At 36.6% G+C, this 26,951-nt stretch overlaps 1 protein-coding gene across 2 annotated transcripts; it reads right to left on the reverse strand.

Moving 5' to 3' along the window:
* Positions 1-362: 362 nt before the first annotated feature.
* On the reverse strand, positions 363-15,394 carry LOC128618266 (cAMP-dependent protein kinase type II-beta regulatory subunit). Of its 2 annotated transcripts, none has more exons than XM_053641800.1 (11): positions 15,075-15,394; positions 13,097-13,132; positions 8,638-8,690; positions 8,390-8,473; positions 4,594-4,700; positions 4,354-4,507; positions 3,178-3,279; positions 3,024-3,098; positions 2,784-2,852; positions 1,772-1,907; positions 363-1,651 (listed from the first exon to the last, which is right to left on the reverse strand). In XM_053641800.1, the coding sequence occupies exons 1-11, from the start codon at positions 15,334-15,336 to the stop codon at positions 1,518-1,520; spliced, it is 1,212 nt and encodes a 403-aa protein (XP_053497775.1). In that variant the 5' UTR covers positions 15,337-15,394; the 3' UTR covers positions 363-1,517. The 2 variants fall into 2 exon arrangements, with proteins under 2 accessions (XP_053497775.1, XP_053497776.1); XM_053641801.1 differs by having other exon boundaries at positions 1,772-1,883; positions 2,757-2,852.
* Between the last annotated feature and the right edge of the window lie 11,557 nt (positions 15,395-26,951).

A 26,951-nucleotide genomic window follows, 5' to 3' on the forward strand; every position in this document is an offset into this window, starting at 1 on the left:
AATTGTATTTTATTTGAATGGAAAATGATATCACAGACAATAATACTAGTGCATCTGGCATAAAGAGTAGACCTTTCTACATGAATGTCATTAAATAGAGAGCAGTAATGCAAAGAGCTACTTTTGAACATGGTGATTCAGATAAATGATATAAATATAAACACGTTAGTGTTTAAAGTCTCAAACGAGTGTACTGCTTATAAAACAATGAACAGAAAATCCTATAGTGAAAGCACACAGTTGAGGTGGGCTACTTAGAGACAGAAGCTGTAGACTTTCACACAGTGTCATGGTGCAACATTGTTATGAAGACATAAACAAATCTCGTCTCATCAATGTTATTGGAAGAAAAATGTAAAAAGTGGTTACTTTCCAGTGGAGCAAAGACTCTGTAACTGTAATGATTGGAATAATGGATAACGGCACTACAACCGGTGACACATATTGCAGTTCAGAAGTAAAACTTGTAAAGGCAAATGAGCATATTTGAGTAAAATAAAGTAATATGCGATAACATATTTGATCAGTATTATTCTTATTAATTTTAACAAAAACATACACACTGTAAAAAATAATCAGCAACAGAAAGCTATCTTAAGGACATTAAATATGTCTTATTCCACTCTGAAACACTTGGGGTTAATAAATAAATGTTAAAACAATGTATATGTACAATAAATACGCTACAGTAACTTTGAGCTAGTACTTTAAAATACTACATGGATTCTTCTGATTCATGAGGGAACTAAAATTCTAAACTACAGCATAAATGAATGTGCAATTTTTCTTTTCCCATGATTCTGACAGCAAAGTGCAATCTGCATACACACATTTATGTTTTCTTTTCCTGTAATCAAACCCTTACAGGTTTATATATGAATGTCTCATGACCTGTTTTAATACGTTACTAGGTTTTGGTTCGTATCATCCTCATACAGTCACACACAGTATACTCCCAAATTTATGTTTGGTCTTTTGCTCATTCTGTGAAGATAATTAATCAAGATATTGCAATTAAGGTTTATTAAGAACATTGGCATTTGTACTTCGCAAACGTACGGAATTCATAAACAAGATTTTGAAATACATGACAAATGAGTGACAGGAGATTTCAACTTCTTTCTGTCAAAGCCTGAGCTCAAAAATAAAAAAAATAACTTAAAAAAACAAAAACAAAAAACAATCCTATTCTAACACTCCAAAATAAAATACAGCAGTAGAAATAATGACTACTAAATAGCCGGATAAACATTTTATTCCCAATATAACAAAACACTTTACTAACGGAAAATGAAACTTTTGTTTCAAACCTTAAGTAACCTGTTAAGGTTATCCTACATGTAAAAATCACTATCACTGACACACCAGAGCTTCACTTTGTGATGCAAAACAATAACTTTGAAGTTCAAAAGTTATGATCATATGTCATCTGAACAATGGTGAGAGACCTGTACTCACCATTATTTTATCTTTTCAATATGTTGCATTGGAGCATTTTTGTTTGTTTGTTTTGAATTTTATACACTTGGCTCATCTATTTCCATCTGACTCCCAAAGAGGGTGATCAACTGCTCTTCATAGTTAGCGATGTTGCGTTTCATGATGTCCATGCACGGCCCCAGTAACCTCTCAAATGCCTGGACATCCATTACTGTGAAAGGCATTCAAGAAAAACTGAGAATACTACATCCATTATGATATAGGAGAGTGTCTACCAGTTTCTAGCTCAGTCTGTGTGTGTTTAAATATTATTTAAAGACAGTAGTTTTACCTAAGCACTTGACGTTTTCCACGGCATATGCAGAAGCGGCCCTTGGCTTGTTTGTAACGAGGGCTAATTCTCCAAAGTACTGCCCTCTAGTGCATGTGGCGATGTCTATCTCCTCATGCTCTGAATCTGTTTTCAACTGCAAACAGACATCCCAATATCAATTCTCTACACACAAAAATTTCCTTACCATCATTTAATCTCCCAGAAAGACTTACAGGGAATTGTACCGGGACACTGGCACAGTAAAACCTCCAAATATGTCTATTCCAAAATGGCAGGGTATCATAAGCATATTTATGAGACACACATGAAATCGACACACTAGAGGAAAATGCATGAAAGTGTCAAAAGTAAAGTTTCAAAATTACTTATTAATTTTGTTTTGACCAAAATATAACAAAATAATTTAACTGTTTTTGCAGCATAATACATTCTCATGTATTCTAAGGGAAACAATGCCACACTGACAAGTCTCCTACAATTACAATGTTTTAATTTATTTACAAACTCCTAATTTAACACTCCTGACTCACTTAATCAACCTGCTCCATTAGGAGTATCTAAATACCTATTAACACAGAGCAATATTCTTCAGTCAGTAAACATGTTTTCTTTTTACAAATTTTGTGCTTGTTACTTGTTGTCTTGTATGGTAAAAGTAGTGATTACACAATCCTGAACACTTCACGATGAAGTAGATAATCAAAAAATGGCATGTTAAGACATGTCATTACACCTTATTTCAGTGCAAGTCTCCTAAAGAGACTTTCTGTTAATAAAATTGAAATAGGTCTGGATCAAAATAAATGTCTACAATAAAAAGGAGCATGACAATAATGTTTCCGCATAAATATGCACTTTTGGATTCACTTTATTTATAATATAAAGCATAGTAGATACTATTATTTATCCGCAATTCATTTTGCTTCAGTTTGTTGCCTGATGAACAGAATTAGCCAGAATCAGAGAATATTTTATAATAAACAAAACTGCTTCCATTATGAAAACTTACCCGGTTCCTCTTCATGGTGATTCTAACCTCACCTGACTCTACGATGTAGAAACAATCTGCCAGGTCACCCTAGAGAAAAATATGTTAATTATTGGACTACATTATAAGCTGTAATATTTGGTTACATGTAATGCAACATTGAATCATACTGTTGTGTGCCATTCTGTAACAGTACAGTACCACTAACTTTACTAAATAATAACAATCTGTATGTTTGGATGTCATGAGAATAGAGCTAACTTGTGCAATGATCTGCTCTCCATCGTTGAAAACTTTGGACGACAAGACATCCACCACCTTCATTCTTTCTGAGACCTGAAAGGAAATAAACGGTTAAAAGTGTTCCTGTATTGTTGTTCATAAACACACTGTAGAAAAAGAAAATGGTTCAGACCTCCAAAGATGTGAGCAGTGGAAGGGTCTCAATGAAAGCTTCATACATTTTCCTCTTCTTGGCATTGTTTTTCACAATGATCCTTCTGAATGTCAATCGGTCCTGCAATAACAAACATTGAAGAGTTGCCTATGGTTAAAATCTAAGTAATGCATTTATTTAGTAATGCATTTATTATCCCTAAATGGGAATAAATCCTGAATCTACCACTGGGACTCAATGGAGTTCTATAAAGTAATAGTCATGAACTGATAACCTGCATATAACTCACTATGTCTTCACTTTTTCTTAACATGTTAATTTCTTTACCTATAGTCATAGGTAAAGATGACAAATGCATACTATGTATGCATTTGTAATTAATTGCATCTATGTTTTACTTACTTAAGTTTAGGTAATGTGTCTCATGATGATATTATGTACTGTAGATGATGAGATATTCATAGTCTTTGCAATTTTATGTTGAGGATTTGTGTTGTGTTGTTCCACAAATTGTACACACAGTTTTTCGCAAATTGGTTAACCTCTGCCCATCTTTAAATCTGAAATACTCTGCCTCGCTATGCTACTCTTTTTATACCAAATCATTTTACTGACCTTTTGCCAATTAACCTCCAGCTGTTTCTTTTTAGTAACACTTACTTTTCCAGCCTTTTGTTTCCCCGTCCCAACTTTTTTGAGACATGTTGTGTCCATCAAATTAAAAATTACCTTATTTTTTCCTTAAAATGGTACATTTACTCAGTTTAAACATTTGATATGTTTTCTATGTTCTATTGTGAATAACATTTGGGTTTATGAGATTTGCAAATCATTGCATTCTGTTTTTATTTACATTTTACACAGCGTCCCAACTTTTTTGGAATTGGGGTTGTATAGGTACTCTATACTACAGAGTCAAGTAAATGATTTCAGTGTTCTCATTTGTTTGTGGGTCTTTGAAATATCATCAGTATAGAACAGGGAGCTAGAAGTTACACCAACAGTGCACTTTTTTACCAAAAACAATATGCATTATTCATAATCTACATAATAATATTAATACCAAATCTCTGCTGAATATTTTAATATCTTATACATGGTATTATGATTATTTGATTAACTGTTATCAACAGATGGTGATTAGTCTTTTTTTAAAGCTATCTAAACTAACCCATAATTCATGGGATTACTTACTAGGCACCACAGGGCACCAGGTGAGGTAGCAACAATGGTGGCAGCGCGCGGGGTGTTATACATCAGCGCCAGTTCCCCGAAACTCCCACGGTTGTCATACGAGCCCACTGTTCTTGTGGTGCCCTCTGACTTAACAAGGATGTCAAAAGTCCCTCTGCATGAATGAAGCAATTTAATACAACATTGTGTAAATTATATAATCATATGTTGCTCATGAAATGGAAATAATGTGATCCCTACCTTTCAATGACATAAAAGTTGTCTCCATCATCATCTTGATCAATGATGTGTTCCCCAGCAGAAACTTTCTTCTCAAACATGGCATCCAGAACTTGGGATATTTGCTCCTACAAAGAAAATATAATAGCAAACACAGTATACACTGACATGATGCTAGATTTACTTGACAATCAGGCTTCTAAAATGAGCTGTTAAACTCTGAATGGAAAATTTGAAACTCTGCTCTTAAAATTCTGAAGTTTCTAAACTCTGAGCTGTCTCCTACGTTCACATGTATGATCTGTGGCATGTCAGCCAACATCACACACATTTACCACATAAAATACAGTATATTTGTGGTGCTTGAAAGTTTGCTTGTCCCTTCTGCAGTTTGATAAAGATCACATGGAGAAGTCAGAAGGCTATTGGAAAAATGTTTTGTGGATTGGTGAGGCCAAAGTAGAATTTTTGGTTTAAATGGGAAGTGTTATGTTTGGAGATAGGAAAACACTGCATGCCAGCATAAGAACCTTAACCCATCTGTGAAACATGCTGGTGGTAGTATCATGGATTGGTCCTGTTTTGCTGCATCTGGGTATGGAAGACTGGCGATCATTGTTGGAACAATGAATTGTGAAGTATACCAGCAAGTTCTAAATGAAAATGTCAGGACATCTGTCTGTGAACTGAATCTCAAGAGATTCAGTTGGGTCATGCAGCAAGACAGAGCCTAAGTAAATAATTCATTCTACCAAAGAATGGTTAAAGAAGAATAAAGTTAATGTTTTGTATTGGCCAAGTCAAAGTCCTGACTTTAATCCAATAGCAATGCTGTGGAAGAACCTGAAGCAAGCAGTTCATGTGAGGAAACCCACCAACGTCCCAGAGTCGAAGCTGTTCTATATAGAGGAATGGGCCAAAATTTCTCCAAGCCGATGTGCAGGACTGATCAACAGTTACCGGAAACATTTAGGTGCAGTTATTGTTGCACAAGGGGGTCACACCAGATACTGAAAGCAAAGGCTCACATATTTTTGCCACTCACAGATATGTAATATTGGATCATTTTCCTCAATAAATAAATGACAAAGTATAATATTGTTGTCTCATTTTTTAATTGAGATCCCCTTATCTACTTTTAGGACATGTGTGAAAATCTGATGATGTTTTAGGTCATATTTATGCAGAGATATAGAAAATTCTAAAGGGTTCACAAACTTACAAGCACCACTGTACATCCCCAACATGGAAACATGTAATAATATAACAATATAACAATATCTAAAAAAAAAAACAAAAAAAAAAACTGGAAGGAAGGAATGGACCTAAAAATGAATAGCCTCCAAAACCGCATTAATTCTTGGAATACAGGTCCTGAATGTTCTGTAGTGGGATGTTTGATCATTCTTTACGAAGAAAAGCTTCCTGGTTTTTGAGGGATAAAGTCTGTGCTCCTGAACTTTCCATAAAGACTTACTGATTAAACTAGGTGATTAGGGAGGCCATAGAAGGTGTTTGACTTTATCCTGGTGTTCTTCAAACCACTTCTGAAGAATTATAGCGGACTATATGATGGACATTATCATCCTGTAATCATCTTGTAATATGGCATGTATTTGCACCATATAGCACACTCTGTATAGCTGCATCATATTTGCTGGCTGTTATATGATCATGCAAAGTAATCATTGCACCTAATGATTTACATGACCAACATATCCTATATGTCTATGAGGTAAAACTGCTACTGGCTGCACAATTGATATTATTAGGCTATACAGTTGAACATATTTTCTTGTTACTATTCATTCTACAATTCATTTCTGCTCACATCTGTTGTAACGAGTGGTTATTTTTTAACTTTCTATAACCTTCCTGTCAGCTTAAACCAGTCAATTTTCCTTTGACATTTCACATTAACATGGTGTTTCTACTCATAGTACTGCTGCTCACTGGATGTTTTTTGTTTTTCATACTATTCTTTGTACACTATTCTATTTTTATGATATACTCGAACCACCCTGTCTGGCACCAACAACCATGCCCATGCAAAGTCACTTAGATCACTTTTTTTCCTATTCAGATGTTTGATCTTAACAATAACTTAAGCGCTTGACCTGTATCTGCATGATTTTATGCACTGAGATCCAGCCTTATAATCAGCTGATTAGATATTTGAATAAATAGGCAGGGGTCCGTAATAAACTGTTATAAACTGTGAGTGTACAACAGTAGTTGGGTCAGTGGTCTCAAAATTTGTTGTGGATGTATGAGGTGGCCTGGGTAGGTGTGATGCTCCCAGCCTGAATTCTTGCCCCAGTCAGCCCTGCTGTGTGGAGGTCTGCATGTTCTCCGTGGGTACACGCAGGTTTTCTTCCAGGCTGTTTGGTTTCATAAACTACTTCCCAAAAACATCTCATTAGGTTGTACTAAATTGCCCCTGTGCATGAATGAGTATGTGAATGTGTATGCGTATGGTGCCCTGTGATGGACTGGCATAACAACTTGCTAACTAAAGACGAATAAATCAATGAACTACGGCTGGGCTTTATGATGATATAATAACAATTAAGTAAATAATAATAATAATAAAGTAAATAACAACTACAAACTGTGGAAGCAGCTGTTTTCGGTATCATAGAAATATCAAGTATTACAAAATTAACTGATTTTGAGAGTGTTCCCTTTAAATCATTAAATAACATTTTGCCTCTTTAGACTTGTTGCTTTAAAATCTCACATATTAAAGTGCACTTTTACAGCTGATGTATGCTGTTAGACGGCAATGAACTTAATATACCCTGTGTAGTGGTGTTTGCAATTGTGATTTAGAAACTTAGTAGGCTTGTGCGATATAATGAATTAAACATCTTTACACAATATTTCACTGCCACAATGTCCAGTGATGTTTACACTGATTATACCAGTAAAAACCAGATCTGTCATTCTTTAGAAATTTTGTGTAGCAGCTCTGGTATTTAACATCAGAGTACATTAGTACAGATTATCACTCAAAAATACAGCAAAAAGAGCAGTCTCTTTCTCCCCATTAAAACAAGCGATGAGGCAATTGACATATGAATCATACTCACTGTCTGCCAAGGTAAACAGAGAATATTCGGAGTTCACTAATGTGAAATAAAATATATCAAGCTTTGTTTGACTTGGCTAACATTAGACAAGTATATAGTTAACATCAATTAAGTATATTTATTAAGGATGCCTAAATGGTCAAAAACAGCACTATCAGTTTTTGGCCTTGACCCAATTTTGACCTAAAATTTCAATTACATTTATCTACAATGAAGTGTCATATATAACACTTTACAAAAAAGTGTTACAGTGATGATAATTAGAAAGTGATTAAATTCAGTTTTTTCCTGTGATGGTCAGCGATTGGAAAAAAGAAAAAGAAAATTTTTATTTTTTACATATACAATACATTACAATGAAATTCTTCTGAAATTACAAAATCTTGTTAGGAAATTGGGGTCAGCTATAATACTGGAGTAGACAGAGTTATGGCAGTTAGGACTTTAACCCTCAACCTTTTAATTAGTAACCCAGAGCCTTAACCACTAAGCCATTATTCACTTTTTTTGTTTTTTTTTGCTATTTAATCCATCCTCTCACACAACCTTTCAATTAGCCAATATAAAATGCCAGCTGGGGTATTACCAAGCCAGATTTATCACTTTAAAATCTTTAGTGGATCTTTGAGCACCTTAACTAACATGTAATTATATACAATAGAGAACATGACAATAAGGCGGCAAGATGCAAAGCAAAAAGTGAACATTTTAAAAAATACCTTTACCTGGTCAAGATTTTTAAAAATAAGTATGTCATTGCAGGCCTCCTGTAGTCTTTGTCTCTGTTCATCTGTTTTTGGGTAAGTCACCTGCAATGACACCAAGAACATTTAGGAAAAATTTGGGGGTTTTTTTACACAAATGTACAGCCAAGTAGCTTGGCTGTAAGCCTCACTGTTTTGCCTCAATGATTGTGTAGCCACAGCATCACAACAATGTCACAGTTTTACCACAAACATCAACAATCTCTCACCCTGGGCTCCTTGTCCTCTTCATCATCATCTGGGTTGAAGGCCTCTGCACAAACTGGGTTTGGACAAAAAAAAAGAGAAGCACATTTATGAACTTGCTGTGTACACAATAGCACAATAGCAAGTGAGTATATCTGATCCCGGAAAGTAAAAATTATCAGAACCATCTGTTTGTCGGAACATATTTCAAACAAACACCTTAGCGCACCGTGTTCACCAGTATGCTCTCAAAATATTGAACAAGTCTGCCTGATCCCTTTGTTCTTTTCTGTATCATGAGACTCATTTTCTTTTTGTCTGTCTTTTGTCTCCCATTTTTCCTCTATTATGCGTGCTGTGTTGAGATGAGAGGCCCATTTGCTCTCCCCTGCCACACGCCCCCAGTGTTCCTACTATTATTACCAGCAAAGAGCATGACAGGAGCATACACTGGATCGATATCCCTCCCATGGCCTGAATATGAGCTCCAAACCAAACCTGCATTAAACTCAGCCATAGTGGAATGTGTTTAACTGCAGAAATCAGTCGATTAAGAGTTATGGATCCTGTGTACACTGATCATCCTTTTAGTTTAACAATCCAGAACATAACATCTAAATGTCTTAAAATAGGAAGATACCTGAACAGCTGAGACACTGACACTGATTGCTCCAGCATTCAGGCTACTTTTTTAAAACTTATAGAACAGAATCTTATAACAAAATTGCACTATGGAAAACAGCACACACGCATGTGCATGTAACTCTACACAATTCATTCTAGACCACACTGCATAACTGCTAGTGGTCTAGAAACTCTGTAGACTATTAAAGTATTGGTATTATGTGTTGGCTAAATGCTGCACAATATGATTCCCATCCTGTAACATATATAATTATGAATTGTGTAGAGTTAAATTAGAGTTCAATTAGAATGAATTGTGTAGAGTTAAATGTGCATGAGTGTGTGCTGTTTTTCTGTTTTTATATCTGTGCATATATATATATATATATATATATATATATATATATATATATATATATATATATATAGTTTATTGACATATGTGACATCATTTGTGATATTTCTTGTGAATTGCCGCACCCAGCATATTTACTATTTAAATACTGTTATAAAACACAGTATTATTTAATGATTCTGTAACTTATTATGTTACTAAAGCTTGTAGATTAAAGCAGTGAGCCATGACAGCCCATCTGTTACAGTGATTATATCATGGTTAAAGGAGTTCTAAGGCACAACACAAAACAAAGCAAACCACAACGATCTATTTTTTAAACAAAGTTTTTGTAAATTAGTATAGAATAGTACATTATTCGTGTTATAGTTCTAGTTTAAACTAAATGAATACAGTTAAGCATCCTCCTATGCCTGTCCCATAACAATGGGCCAATGTTTAAATTATTTATTTTAGATGTCAATTCTGACCCATCTACAATAAACATCCTAATCAACATTGTTCTTGAGTCAAATTGCACTGAGAAATTATTTGAGATTGCGATTTTAAAATGATTTTTTTTTTTTGCAGCCATGACAGTAAAGTGGATAAATACCACTACACTAAAGTGGTAATGATGTATAGCTATGCATTAAATAGTTTTTTAAGGGACAGAAATGACGGGACCTTTGGGATTTTGTTTCTGGGGTATGGAGTAGTAGGTGAGAGGAGTGACAGATATGTGACAGTTTGTGATTATGTGGGGAAATGAAACTATTTGTTAGTGAGAATCACTTTAATTCTTAGTTCTACTTTAAAACTTAATGAATGTACATTAACAGTTAATGAACCTACATGCACATTAGTTTACCCAGACAAGCATTACACAATGTCAATCAATGAGAATATTTTACTTGTTTGTATGTGCAAGGTTTGCATAAATGAGAATAAATATAAAATAATATTTATTAATGATTAAATAATGTATGTGCCTTTTAGCGATGATAACAATTCAGATGGCTTGGACAAATTTCTATAAAAGTAGTGCACATATAACAAAAAGGTGGTCAAATGAGCTCTGAACATTTCTTGTCCATTTAACCTGTTTTTAATGGTTAAAGCTTTTCCTAATGCACAAGGTCATACACAGGACTGCTGTCCTTGTTTATAATAGATGACTCTGAGAATAAATCCTTTGAACACTCCCTTCCCCTGCTGGTTTATTTCATTCCATCACTGTGTGTAATAAAAGTCACCCTCCTCTATCTCAGCCTGCTATTGAACATGCAACTAAAGCACTTCCTAGGCAGCCTTTCAGGCTCCAGTGACGTGTGATTTACGTCAAGCCTGGAGCTTACACTTGTGAATCTGCTGAAGTCCTCAAAGAGATTGAACAAATCAAGCCAGGGTCCAAAAGCACTACAAAATCTGTCAGCCAGGTAAATAAAGTGATGCTGAAAAAGGTTTGTTAGGTCATGTGCAATACTGCGTTGTCCCATTGTGCCCCATAGAATTATTGAATGCTGATGGCTTTCAGGGCTAGAGATGTTTGAGAATGACTTCTGTGGATTAACTAGTGTCTGTTGCCTATTCGTTTTCTCTATTATTATATTATTTTATTATTTTATTATAATAAAAATATTGCTAATTGTTTACACTTCTTCTCCAAGTATAACATGCATTTTCTGTCTAGTTTTATTAAGGCTATTGGGTGCAGCCAACCATCAGCTAAGAGTTTCTATTTCTACTGCTTGACTTAGCTCAGCTTTGACAAGTGAAATTTAACTGACAGTTACACTATCATTATCACAAGTCCCCTTAACCTTTGCATAAGAGGTTTCACTAGGTGCTTCTTATGTGAATGAGTAAGATCACAAAAACATTCAACTGTTGCCTTAAATGCTTCACTCACTGCTCATGGAGAGTCTGACTTTTTTTTTGTACACTTATCAGGCCACAACTAATTAACACTTCTAATATTGCATATAAGAAGAACATGGACTTCTGTATTATTAAGGAATGCTTTGTGCATTACCTTGTGAAGGTAATGCTACAGTAGTCATTCTGTAATTCATTTTCATGCTCATTGACCTCATTAGTCACATGTTTTCATGTGATTTCAATGATACTTTATAAAATCCAAATTGCTACTTTGCTTTTATTTGTTTCCATTTTTATGGCCCTGCCTTTGGCTCCGCCCCAGCTGGACCGGTAAGGCTCAACTCTGCATGTTAGTAGTTTTTATTGCAGCTGCACTTCACCTCACAGGCAGTAGAGACTATAAAATGTACAAATTGCTCCATTAAAGCCCGCTGATTTGTTAGTTGTTTTCCTAGCTTACCTATTTTGTGATAGGTATTATTATGGTTATTGTTATGGTTTGTAGTGGTTGATTTGTGAAATGAAGCTGTCACATTGCATGTTATCTACTACATAGCATGCTATCTGTAATTGGGTGCAAGAGATATGAGAGGATGTGCATGCATATCATAAAGCATAATATACTGCTTTATGATATATATATAAATGTATTAGCACATACTAATGTATGACACACACGCATATATATATATATATATATATATATATATTTTTATATATATATATATATATATATATATATATATATATATATATATATATATATATGTATGTATGACACATACTAATATAAAAGGAATATGATAGGTGAATACTTAATGTTTCTGTGACTTGCATAAATATAGAGCTACTTGATTTGACAACTTGTATAGTGTACGTTAATTAGATACATAATTTTCATAATTCTAGTCCTGTATCAAACAGCCATATCCTGTACAGCAGCTGTTCTCAAACATTTCAGTCTAATGGCCTGTTGATGGTATCAATCCCCCACAGCTATCACTGGCCATCAGAGATGTGGCACTCTTTTGATGACATTACAGTAAACTTGAATTGGGATGGACTTAAACTGTGATTGTCTGGAACATATTTTAATAACTTTTAATAACACATAGCTTTGGGTTAAGCAGATTTCATTCATTCATTCATCCATTCATTCATAAATTTTCAGTAACTGATTTATCCTGGTAAGGGTTGTGGTGGATCCAGAGCCTATCCCAGGAACACACTCTAAATGAATCACAGTGAACTTTACACACATTCCTTCACAGCTAGGGGTAATTTAGCATACCCATTCCACCTATTTGCAGGTTTTGGGGAGGTGGGAAGAAACTGGAGAACGGTGGAAACCCACATAGACACGGTGAGAAGGTGAAAAACTCCACATTAACCCAAGCTCAGGATTGAACAAGGGACCTTGGAGCTGTGAGGCAGAAACCCTGTCCACTGCACCACCCAGCAATATTAATAAAGTGATAAAATTAAACATGACTAAATAGCGATTTTTCAACTTCTGAGATTTTTCACAGTGCCCAGTTTGAGAACCATTGCCTTGTCCATTCAAATCATTCAGCATTTTCTAACTATCTTAGAGCATGCATGCGAATAGTAGTGTCTTTACAACAAGTACTTGTATTACTTACCAGAAGGTCGTCTTATGAATCTGTTTATGACTGGCGCTGTGAGGAGAGGACAAACAATGTTTGTGTCAGAAATAAAATTTCATAAAGCACTAAGAAACATAGCTCATGTTTAAATCATTTGTTCCAGGATACATTTAAACATGGATTCCGACTGCTTTGAAGTTGATACTTGTCTAATTGCCATTCATATTCAGAGAAATAATAAAGCATCACCATTGGCAATAAAAAGCACTTAGCTGTGATACAATTGTCCTCTCATGAAAATTACATTAGCATGTTCAGCCAGCAATGCCATTCAGCTACCTTTGTTCTGAAGTGACTGAACAATTTCCTCAAATGAGCTACACATGGACATATTCTAGGTATTATAAAATGTACCAGACAAATTGACATACATGGTTATAAAACCTGGAAGACCTTGTGTTTTGCCAAATGCTTATAAGAGTGTGGGTGTGCACAGAGAGACACAGAGAGCAGCTGCTTTGGGTTAGTGTCTATCACACATGCAAAACAGCTTTTCCATCTCAGGCTTCATTAAGGCAGACTCTTATTCATGAAAGGTCCAAAGCTCTTTACAGCAGTGTTGCCAGGTCCACAGGGCTCCCATGGATAAGGGCTACTTTTGAACTGCTGCTTTGGGTTAATTTTTACATTCGTTGGTCAGACATTGTGCCTTTGCATACATTAAGTGGCATTAGTCTTCTGCAGGTGAGTGAGGCAGCTGATTTAAAAGAACGCAAACAGTACTAGTACAGACGCATGACCCAGGACTGTAACAATCAAATGATTCAAACAATGCATCAATTTAAAAGGCTACAATCATAAATCAATTTTCAATTATAACTGACTATAATTCAATAATTATCGTGTGGTGTAAATAGGCTAGTTAGGTGATTTTTCCTTAATCCTTCTCTACATCATTCATGAATTAACATTAGGTCTACTCCATATTCTTAACAAAGCTTCTCACGTACAGTATTGACTGGAGATTACTAAATCGAATCACACTGTATTGTAGCATATTCACTGGTACCGTAAAATATCAAAACCTTGCTTTAAGAATCTAAATCGTATTGTGTTGTGTGGAAACCTGAGTTTTACTTTCCATAGCATGTACTGTAATTGTGATTAAAGTGTAGTGAATTAACAGGTGAAAATGTTGTAGCAGCAGAAATATGGTAAGGTTGTTACAGTAAAGTAAAATCAGCTACAGTGAAATCAAACCTACCCGTACTTTCTAATAGCTTTGTTGTTTTGTGTCAATATATGAAATAACAGGCTACTAAAGTGCACGCTTTAATGCTATAAATACTGTATTATATAACATAATTCCTAGTGTACAAATTATAGGAAGGGCAGACTTTGGATTTCTGTATTGGTCTGATTTTGATTGGCAATTGAGGTACATTCATTAAAACAGACCTGGCAACCCTGCTTTAGAGGCTCAGTGGATGGAGGCTGGTGATGTTGCAGGATGCTGCTGTGCAAGATCTCTAGTAGATCTTCATCTCCCCATGCCTGTTTGTAGGTACATTTAAGCACATTTACACCATATTTAGCAATCTAAAAACATAGGCTGCGTGCAAAATTGTATAGCCTCCTAACATGCTATATAGCATGTCAAAACAGCACGCCCCCATAGGCACTATTTTACACAGACGCAGCCACGCTTTCATTTCATTTTCAGCTAATAAAATACAGAGGAATTTAACTGCTCGTGTACTAGTCAGACTTATGTGAATTTATGACAGCCTGCAATTCCGTTATATCTTGCATTATTGGTCATTATTATGCATTATTATCTCCAGTGTTTAGGATGGGAAACATTTGAGCCACATCACGCACTGCACGTTCACAGATCACACGCAGTGCAGCGTAGTGATACTGCCAAGCGCACTGACTGCAGCGCGTAAATGCCATCTAGGTCGCCTACAATATGATGCGAAATAGGAGCATTTCAAGCAACCCAGTCTGTTACCTACGAATTCCTCATCATCATCCTCGTCCTCTCCGTTCTCGGAGTCGATCTGCATGGCCTCCTCGATGAAGTTAACGGCTTTGGCTGCGCGCAGAGCCGGATGCTGCTCATTGCCGAAAGCGGCCGCCCTCGCTTCGTTCTCCTTCAGCTGGGTGAAATACTGCAGGGCGAACTCCAAAAGATCCCGCGGCTGATTCCTCAACACCTCCACCGTAAAGCTCTGTAAAAGCTCCGTCAAGCCCTCGGGGATTTCTATACTCATTCCTGATAGCAGGGCTCCAGAGGAAGACGTGCAAAATGCAGGCAGGGCTCGGCTGATAAAGCTCCGTCTGTGTGCGCTCGCGTCAGCTGAAAGGAACGGAACCGACGACAGACGAACCTGTAATAATATCGAAACAACGCGTGATGGACCTCCTCTCACAGTTCCGTACGGCGCCTATTTCCATTTGTTTTCGATGGCAGCCCTTTATCTAATTCGTCCACATAATAAAAATGGCAGAGAATCCGACAGAGAGCACCTTTTTTTTTTTTTTTTTTTTTTTTTACGGCGCTGGCCACGGGAAAGCCGCGCATGTGACCCGGGTAACTATGGCAACCGGGCGGGCAGGGATTGCGTGCGCGAGACTGCAGCAGCGCGGGAGTGAAGTGGACACACACACACACACACACACACACGATATATATGCTGAATACAGTAGCCTGAGAGTTCCCACCGTTAGCTATATTATGATCTGATCCATGGTACTGATGCAGTGGGATTGATTACCCAGATTACTGAGGCCCTACAAAGAACCTAGACAAACCTGCCATGCAGACTACAAGCTACAACAAAGAGCTTTGCTTTGGTCAACATGAGTAAATAGTGTTTGTGAATACATGTCACTATAAGGGCGGTGGGGGTGCCATTTGTGTCCCACTGATATTAGGCTATATTAAAAAAGAAAAAAAAAAAAAAGTAGTAGAAGTGTAGTTGAAATGTTCTTCACAATAACCTATGTCTGATAGGCTAATTAACTGACAAAATTAATCAAACCTACAGCACTTTTAAAAAACAGCATTTTACCTGTCCCAGTCAAACTATATTACATACTATAACTACACTTCACCTTGAAATATAATTATTAAAATACTTTTTTTAATAAACCTTTTTGCCTTAATATGTAAATCCATTTAATACATCCAGCTTGAAACATCATTTTCCATGAGTCATCCACTGAAAATGGAAAAATCAACCTTTTAGCACCTACAGCATTCACGCAACACCATTACCTGAACACATTCACTCCATGACAAATTTGAAATATTCCACATGTTCAACAGGAAGTTGCATCATCCAAATTTCCTGAAGAGCTCTCATTGGTTTTTTTATTTATTTACTGTAAAAGTGAAATTGACTGAAGAGGTCAGGTTGATCATTCAACTCTCTCTCACTCAGTTTCAGTAACTTCTTTATCCTGATCAGGGTCATGGTGGATCTGGAGCTTATTGCAGGAACGCTGGGGATGAGGCAATACTATACCATGGATGGGAGTACACACCAGGGCATTTCAGGGCACCATGCACACACTTTCACACCTAGGGGCAATTTATCTTAGTCAGTTCACCTGCTGGCATGTTTTTGGGAGCTGGGAGGAAACCCACATAAACACGGGTAGAACATACGCAGAATCATCACACAAACAGTAACCTGAGTTTAGGATTGAACCCAGGCCTCTGTAACTGTGCAGAGGCAAATCTACCTGCTGCACCACTGCACTGTCTATGTACTACCTGATCACTCATATTATAGCTTGAAATTAAATTATTAATTGAAAAAATATAAGTTTTGTCATAAATCATTAGAAAGTGCACATTATAGTGATTACACACCCACTTCAACTAATCAACAGCCATTCCACAAGTTGAAGTGAGTGTGTTAGAGAACAGAAAACGCTCAAATCCGCAGGACATGTGGGACTCAAGGATCAGAGTAGGAAACCTGTAGTCTGGGGGAATATAGGACTAAACATTTTAGAAATATGCAAGCAGATAGAGTCCAGTCCTCATGTTATTACAACAATAGTACTGTAAAGCAGAGGAAGTGGGTGATACCAAGGGCCTTGAGTAGACAGGAATCCCAAGGGGACCTTAGGAACTGAAATTGTTCAAAACAAGGAAACCAAGTGCATTAACCTGTCAGTGGGACCCAAGCTTCCTACTGTTGTACCTCCATTAGCCTAAGCTTCAGGCATAACACGTTGATATGTTGATACGTGACATAATTGATGCTGTTATGGTTCCTGATTGTGGACCGGAAATCTTTCTCTCGCTCTCTCTCTTTCTCTGATGTTTTTCAGCATCCACGCATGAGTGGCACAGGGTGGGAGTTAAACCCTTCTACCACAACTGCCACTTCTCCCCTAAAAGCCACTAAAAAGTCTTTTATTAAATTCAGATTTTATTAATTTTATTGTAAATTTACTGGCAAAAACTAAAAGGAAAATATAATTGTGAAAAGAAAATGCATTATTCATGTGTTGATTGTGAAAACCAGCCCATGGAGCTGCTCATGCGCAACAAAACACGACATCTGATTTAACGCCGCATTTTTTATGCAGGGGCATCATTGGAGGTGAGAACTCATTGGTGCAGATGGAAACAGTAGCCTTTATTTTATATATATATATATATATATATATATATATATATATATATATATATATTCTCCAAGGTAAAGTCTCATTTGAATTGAACATACAGAGGCTAGCACAAACATAATATACATAATTAAAGGATAACTGAAATATAACTTTGATTTGTCTTGTTTGCAGAATGGTTTATTATGCATCCATCTTATGTACAGTGTATCACTGCGCCATATTTAAGTCAATGTGAGTTAAGTGAATACAAGCAGAAGACCTACCCTAGACAAAGCAGGGATGATGAAATATAGAAGAAACATAATATAATAATGCAAATGTCAGGACTCAAGCTTCAGGCCTGAGCAGTCACATTAGTGCTATGAGAAGGTTTTCCAGCTGAAGCAGGCTTCCTGAGTCAGCACCAGTGTGTGTGTGTGAGGGAAAGAGAGTGATGTTGAATCTTAATAGTGTGACAGTTGTACTTTCATAAGTACATGAAATATCACTTATATCAAAATATATCCTTTTATCATCATTTAAAAAATGTCACAAAATAGTGTACTGATATTATTGCCTTTTATAGTCTTTTAAAAGCCATGTTACAAGAAAAATAAAAACAAAGACAAGACTGCCATCTGCTGCTCAGAACTGAGCATGTCGTTTTGATTTTTATTTAACAGACCAAATATTATTTCATTAATACTTGCACCAGCTGTGTTTTTCCAATAAAATCTCAATGAGCACTGTAAATGGTAAGTTTTTCGTTGCCATGTGAAAATATGTTACATTGAGTGATTCCTAATTAGCACGTTAATAATGTAGGAGGAAAAGAAAAAGGAAAGCATAATAAGATCTTCCATATAGTATACTGTATAATTGTTTTGTTCAGAAGGTGAAAAATTACAAAATAACTAAACACAGCAAAAGACATGTTTCATCATCATCATCATAGATTATATTTATTATGGAAACAATTATTATTATTATTATTATTATTATTATTATTATTATTATTATATTATATGATTCCTCTATGATATTGTGCATGAAGGTTTTGTTTGTTTTTCTCCTAAAATGCAATGTGGAAATGTGGTTTCCAGGATTTCTGAAAAATAAAATGAATATTAATTTATTTATTTGATGAGTTAAAATTAAAATTTAAAAAACTACATAAAAATGAAAGTCAGTCAAATTAGGAGCTGAAAAAGCTAAAGCCTAGGGTATAGATCCCTTTCAAGGAGTGTTCAGAACCACTATGCAGCTGTGCCCTTGCTAGCCAGATCTTGGTGATGCCAGTGCATTAGTCTTGTCCAAGATGACCAGAGTGCTAGACTTGGGCTGGATTGGAGCAGAATTGCATACAGTGATGGCATTCTTTCAGCGTCGAGCACCTGATTTACTATTGTACTCGTACACTCTCTTTGTAACTGAAAAAGAATTTCAGGAAAAAGGAGCAGTTAGAAAATATTTACATCATCAAAAACATGTGTTTAATTGTTCTGATTATATTTCTGCTCATGTCAGACAGAAGCACAAAGGATATAATTGTGAACTTTGTATGTATTGTGTAAATTTATGTAGCTTCTTCAGGACAAATTGTACTATTTCGTCAATCAGTGTGAACCACCTTACCAGGATCTACTTCCTCTCTATCAAACAGTGTTGACCTTTGTCACCTCCTGTAGGAAAAAGGAATTTAATATTAGAGGTCGACTGATTGGTCGGTTTTGCCGATTAATCGGCACCGAAAATAGATCGGTCCTTTAATCAGCTAACATCCACACCGATAGTTTTTCTCGGTTCCTCCATTGCAGGAGCGGCTGAGAAGGCTGTCATTATACAGCACGAGAGCGGCCTTTAGAGGTGAAATAAAAACCATCACTGACACACTTTTTGTGATATTTGAAGTCGTATTTTTGTTATACATTTTGGATGTCTCTTTTTATTTGTTATTTGGAGTGTTAGTTTTTGGTTCAGTTTGGGTGTATATCTTTTATACACTTTAATATTTAATAGTTAATATATTTCATTTAAAAAGTACAGTACATTTTCATGATACAGCCAGTACTGTTTATTTTTGTAAAGAAGTTCAGCAATATTTTACTCTATTTTATAGTGTTATGTTTTCATTCAGTATCACTTTCACTACTGCTCATGCATGGAGTTTAACTGTATGAATGTAGACTAACCGCTACTTTTAGAGCAGCACAAATGAGGGTTTAGCAATTGGCAACCTAGCTAATTTTCCAAGTTCACAACTTTCATAAATTTCAAGTGTGGAGGAAGGATGGATTTTAAAAGGTAATCAAGTTAACAGGTCCCTGGGAAAATGAGTCCTGACTAGACTACATAAAACCTTTGGGAAAAAGTTTGCTGAATGTGTGCTAACAGAATATTGAACTGGGGAACACAGGACCCTGGTAACAAATACCCTGTTGATTGGAGGTAGTTCTTTACTAGATCAAACTTACTGAATGTTCTTTTCTCTTTTGGTGTCCCGATTTTGGTTACAGCATCTCTTGCCATCTACCTGATGTGTGCAACAAGTCTGAGGCCAGTCATTATAGCGTGCTTCTTAATATCTTACTTGTATGAAGAGGCCATTTAAACACCAAAAATCATACGGGAAAGTATGGGGTTCTGCTCGCCCCCTGTCTGAACAAGGGCCCTGAGAAAAACTTTCCCCAAACTTTCCCCCTGTTGCACGTAAGGGTAACAGTGCTCGTGGTGATACGGTGGGGGGGTGGAAATGTGGATCTTCAGAACAGGTTCAACGTAGAACGTACCAAGTAGACCTGTCTGCAGCATGTAGAACGGGGCAGGGCTGAACATTTGGGCGGGGCAGCATGTGTCTCTCCACCTATAAGAGTTAGGCGTCGACGACATTACATTGCCACTATCCAATGAGACCAGTTAAGGCGGAACGACACATAAAGCCCCGCCCCAAAGTGTAGCTCCGCCTCGTTCTGCAGGCAGGACCTTCTCGAACGTACCGCGGCAAGGTGGAAAACAAACACCACAACAACTCATGACTTTCTCCCTAACCGAACTGAAAAGGCCCAGATATTTCCCTCAAATCAAGTTTCCTCTCCTTTTAGCCTCCTCTCTAATTCTGAACTCCTTTACTTTCCTCAGTGTTTTCACTTTAATTCTGAGTTCCTGCTCTTTCTTTCCCCTCAATATTTTCGCTTTAATCATTCCTTCTGTCTTTCTTTGAATCATAAATCAGAATATTGGGGCACTGCTCTGTCACCTGGAACATAACTCTGTCCGCACTCACACTTAGTTTATGGAGTGTGATACTGGTTTATTGGAAATGACCAATATAATTACAATTCTTATTTTATTTCGGAAATATCATATACATAAAGTATATGTTAACTGTACCAAACGGTAGACTATTTTCCACTGACATAAATAGTTTTACGACTCTCTAATGTCAACACGCTACAGAACAGTCGTAAATCTGTTAAGACATCTCGGCTGTTAAAAAAGGATACTTGATGTAACCTATTAGATGTATGATTGATTTTTGATAATAAGATGCAGAATTTTGATTTTACTGTTTTTATAGATTTAAGTGTTTTTGTAGCCTATGAATTTGTATTCCCATACTGTTATTTCATTAATTAAAAAAGAGAGAGAATAATCCGGGTATTTAAAAAAAAAAATAGTAATAATTTAAAAAGGCCTTCGGAGGGCGTATAAAAAGGCGCGGCCAGGTGCAGCTCGTTCAGAATGATTACCTGCGGGAAGGCGTCGCGCAGCAACCGGTGCGGGGCCGGGGATAAGAGCTCCTGTAGGTGGCCGCAGATTTGCCTGTGAGGCCACTGGTGCTGTTGTACTATTATTACGGGTGATGACAAAAACCCACCTGTTTGTTGTAATAAATAAATAAATAAATAAATAAATATCTCCAATTTTATAACGTACCTTTTAAAAATAAATAAATCTAAGTTTACAAATAAAATGTATCCTGCAACAAGAGAACAATCCAGAACATAAGGCAAAATCAGTGTGGTTTTACTACGACCCTTTCTGTCTACAGACCTCAACTGGCAGACATTTAGCATATGACATGAGTTACAACCGGTATATTAGAAACAATAAACTTCCAAGCAAGCTGGTCAAGTGAGAGGAGAGATGCCAGGAAGAACGGAGGGCAAATAAAACAACAGAAGACAGAAAAGCTGTGCATTTCAGAGAGTTTTGAGGCAAAAGCTTTTATAGGGAAAAAAGCTATTAGCTTTTAGGAAGTCAGATGCAAACCTTTGAACCGAGATCATTGTTTTCATTTAAAACCAAACAGTAAATGTCTGCTATAGATTGTATTTCTTAAAAGTCTTCTATATTTTTGTTGTAAGGGTAGGCATATTATTGCACTGTATGCATTTATTCAGAAACTATTAACTGCAATATTAATACAATAGCATGAGTTATGAGTATTAGTTAATTATTAATATAGTTTGAACTGAACAGTGTACACAGTTCCTCTTTGCCATCTATTTGTGTGGACTTACAGCAGTGGCATTCTTTAGTAGAGAAGTACATGCAGGACTTGTACAGCAGGTATACAATGAGCAGGAGAAGAAAACTTCAGAGACAAACCAATGACAAACCACACATACCAGTCACCTGTGGGCCTATTGAATGTGTTCTTCTCCACATTGATGTTTGTGACTCTGGGCTGAAAATATACACAGATAAAAGATTAGCTCTTGATCATAAACTGTAAGAGCATAGATTTCAGTGCAGCATTTTGTACAGTAAATCCTGACATTCTTTCTCTCCTACTTCCTCTATTGGTATTTCTGGCATTGTTCATGATTTGAATAATCATGGGGTAAACACCCTTTTAGAATTGGGAATGTGCCAGTGTTCAGATTCAATCAATTATGTTCAAACTCATGTTAAATACTGATCAGTATACACATGCCATCAATTAAAGTGACTCATTACCCCCAAGTAAAGTACCCTTGTTCCTTGTAACATCCAACTAGAAAAAACATGATTTATTTTGGCTTCATTTTTTTATATCACAAAAACATGCCATTTAGGGGTGTGTAGACTTTTTATATCCACTGTAAACTAAACATTTACACTTTTTAAAATAGTTAACTATTAAATTATTTTAAATTGTCATAATTTTGCAAGCTATATTGATTTTTCTCCACTTCAATATTACCTCCATATCAGTTCTATGTTCAAGAGTGGCGAATACTTATGCAATGTATACTTCCCCTTAGCCAAATCATTCAAGAACAATGCTTACAAGTACTAAGGCTTGATGTAATTCCTTCTTTATTGGTATTTCTGGACTCCAGTGTATTTAAATTCTGCCTTAAGTGTTTACTTACACCAAGTGCCCCATCCTCTGGTTACTCTTGCTACCTGTTTCAGAAGGAGTCAAGTATAACCTTTTACTTCTCACAGTCAGTACATGACTTCACTTTGCCTTATCTCCCTGAGCTCCTGCAATTTCTTCTCACTTCTCCAAAAAAAAAAAAAATCTACTTTTCTTGGCTTTAGAGCAGGGGTGTCTAATCTTATCCGCAAAGGGCCGCTGTGGGTGCATGTTTTCATTCCAACCAAGCAGGAGGCACACCTGAATCCACCTGTTTAATCAGTTGATCTTGGCTTTCAATAGACTCAGGTGTGGCTTCTGCTTGGTTGGAATGAAAACTTGCACCCACACCGGCCCTTTCCGGATAAGATTAGACACCCCTGCTTTAGAGGCTTGCTATGAATGTATGCAAACCTACAGTACTTGCACACTGATAATGACAGTGCCAGTCTGAGGAGGGGCTCTGGCACTGTCTTGCCCTAACTGAAGGTTGGCATCGGCAATCAGTGCTGTGAGTCTGTAGCTCACCGTGTGTCCAGCCCACCGCTGAAGTTTGAAGTTTGAAGGCTTATGTTTGAGCCTGCGCTCGGTGAAAAGCCAAATGGTTGTTCACGTTGCTGGCTCCTAAAATGGATTGAGACAAGATCATTGCTATAGAGTTTGCAAGAAGCACACTAACCCAGAGGAGTTATATAAAGGTTGATATGGATTTTCAGGCAGATGTCATGTCATATGAAGCATTAGCATCTGTGACATTAATGAGAACCTGAAAGAGGACAAACAAGAGTGAATGAGGGCACTGCATTGAGCATTATGTACTCATTACTACCAAACTGATTGGTCACTTACAGTGGTTGTAGTAGAGCGTGGCCTGATGGGATCTCCATCCTCCACTCTGAGGATTACCACGTGTCTGCGTGTCCTCATAGTCAGCGTGAGTGAGCAGGGTTATCCGGCCCAACAGGGTTATTCAGCCCAAGAAGATCAATATATCTGCCAATATATTTTCTTTTTGATTTCTATTTTTTCATCAACTGTTCGTTTCTTGGACGGGCACTAGGACCTGGGGGAGGCTGCTGTAGGCACTACACACCTATTTGTCCGCGCGTTTTTCGGTGGAGACCAATCTGATTGGTTTTCAGGTCAAACAGGTGACTGCAACCCAGACAGGAGAGATCAGTAAAGATAAACTCTGAATAAAGGCAGCACATCGTTATCAGTGCACGTGATGCTAGAAATGAGGGCTCCCTTCACCCCCGTCTCTGGCACTGTTTTAAACATGACGACAAATACAGAACATCATCATCCACATGTTGTGAGACAGTTTCCCCAATACTTACCTCCATACACCAACCCATGTACCCAAATGTATTCATATACAACATTTAATTCTATGTACAGTGTATGCTGAGTACTAAAATGAGTTGTTTACTCACCTCTGGTTGTCAGCAAAGCAAATGGGAGGGTTGTCATTAATGTTTTGGACAGGTAGAGTGATGTTGATTGTATTGAGCAGTGGTAGTCCAGGAGGACTAAAGCTGGCTGTTACAGTCACTATGATTGTTGGATTGTCTCTCAGTGCTGCCGAGTCTCGATCCATCCTGTTTACAGTTGTGACCAGTCCAGTGTCTACACACAAATAAACCCATTGAAGAATTTATAGCAAAATAATAAATAAATTAAAAAAAAACTGAAAATGTGAAGATATGAAACATTAGAGAATCAATATTTTATTAATGGAGCAACCTTACATTTGTGTATTGCAAGATAATTGTTGTCACTTATGGTGTAGAAGATGAAACTGTTATAAACTGAGTCACTGGATACAACAGCAGTAATGTTGGCCATAAGATGCCCCGGGCTCAATGCTTCTGGGACAGTAAAATATGTAATGGTGCTATAAAAAGCAAAATATTATTGTATGTTGTAGGGAAGATGAAGAGATGAGTGATATGGTGCACTTAATATAAACCAGGGGATTTTATCTTGATCTTAATGTTATATATTAAATAACAAAGCTCATGATGAAAAATAATGTTGGTCACTTACTTTAAGAAGTATGGTTTGTCATCATTGAGGTTAATTTATGTTGATGAACAAAGGTTTGGTAGAGGTGTTATTCCCATCATTCACTGAGATACTAAAGTAATATCTGACCAATAGAGATAAAAAAGGAAAATCATTCTGAATTATAGTACAAAAAAACTTTCAGATGTATTATGTTCAGTTTAGATGACGCATTTCTCAAAGGAATGTACTGGATTTCTGGATCCCTTACTGCCTGGGATCAGTTAGATAATCAAGCTGTTTGACAGTGAAAATGAAGCCCTTGCTGTGATCGATGCTTAAAGCAGCATTCAGAGGGCTCAAAGCGAACTGTGGGGAATAACAGATGACACATACAGGACCTAGACCCCGGCAATAAAAGATTTCCAAACTGAATTTTTGCAATACTGCTTTATAAGTGTAAAACTGGGTGTATTTATAATAACATACCAAGAAACATTGTGCTGAATATGGTCAGGCACAGAGCAAGTGAGAAAGAATGAGAAAAAGGGAGATGCACACTGATTTACAATGAATAGAGAGCAGAAGATATTTACATACAGTTAGAGGTCTATTTTCAGGGTCAAAGACAGCTGATTGATAGATTAAGCTTGGCGGAGACTTCTCCACTATGTAGAGGAATGAATGAGGCTAAAACGGAGATATTTTATTATGACAACCACACCACAATGACCTTTTTATAATCAGACTACACACAGGCCAGTGAACAAAAAATTTCCATACTTTCATCCAAGAAAACTGGGGGCTCATCCATATCCCTTATTATAACAGTGAGTGTATGCAGTTCAAAGCCTGCACTGTCGTCCACAGACAAGAAGCCGCAGAATGAAATGATTAGAGAAACTCTCAAAGTACAGATTTGGGGTGTCCATGAGAGTTACCAAGAAGAAACATAAACCAAAGTTACTATATTTGTATGAACATTCAGTTCTGCATATACACTATAGTTTAACTGAAATACTAAAATAGGATTAAACCATAATATATTTCACACATATATTTCTCAACAGATACATGCAGTTCAATAATTAAATTATTCTTGTATTAGATGTTCTGAAAATGAATCACCCCAACTGAGAATGCTATGATTAATCAAGAGAACCTTGGCATGTGTTGAATTCATCATATACACCATGAAATCATTAGTCAGAGGATTAGAGTTGAGTAGCCCTGTGGAAAGCCCAATCTTAAAGCAGAAGACTTCAGTTCCAGATGGACTGTCCTCTTGCAGGTTTACTGTGGCAGGAAGGCCTTGCAGAGTCACACCTAAGACTGAGCATGAACCCCAAAACAAGAAGATAGTTATGCAAATCTTGACCACCAATGGGTTAAATTATATTAGCTAATTTTCAGAGTGTAACACATTTTATTTATTTTCTTAGGATCTAGAATACATTGCTAGGAATTACAATTTTACCTTAAAGGCAAATTATGTGTACTTCAAATATACAGTTATGAGAGTGTCACCAGAAGCCAGCCATACACAGAGAAAACGACTCAGAAATATGTCCATGCTGACTCCTAATTTATGTCCAAACAAGACATCTAAAGCAGTCTGGTGATTCCAAGCTCTTAACGTATATTCTGTAGCCTTAATCATTTTTATGACCCTACTCATTCTCTGTTGCTAAGTCTCTGTTGGTAGAAACCTTAATGACCTTTATGATAAGGCTCATTTAAGTGATCAAGCTTGTCAGAACATGTAGTGTGCTATAATATGCCAGTGTAAAGATCAGATTAGACTCTGCTAGTCCAAACATAATCATAATACATGTTGTAAAAATGGCAACTGGTTTGGTTGTCTGAAAACAATTATTTCAAAAGATAGATAGAATACTTGATTTG

Source organism: Ictalurus furcatus, chromosome 14, assembly GCF_023375685.1.
Source record: "Ictalurus furcatus strain D&B chromosome 14, Billie_1.0, whole genome shotgun sequence".
In the NCBI taxonomy this organism is placed as follows: Eukaryota; Metazoa; Chordata; class Actinopteri; order Siluriformes; family Ictaluridae; genus Ictalurus; species Ictalurus furcatus.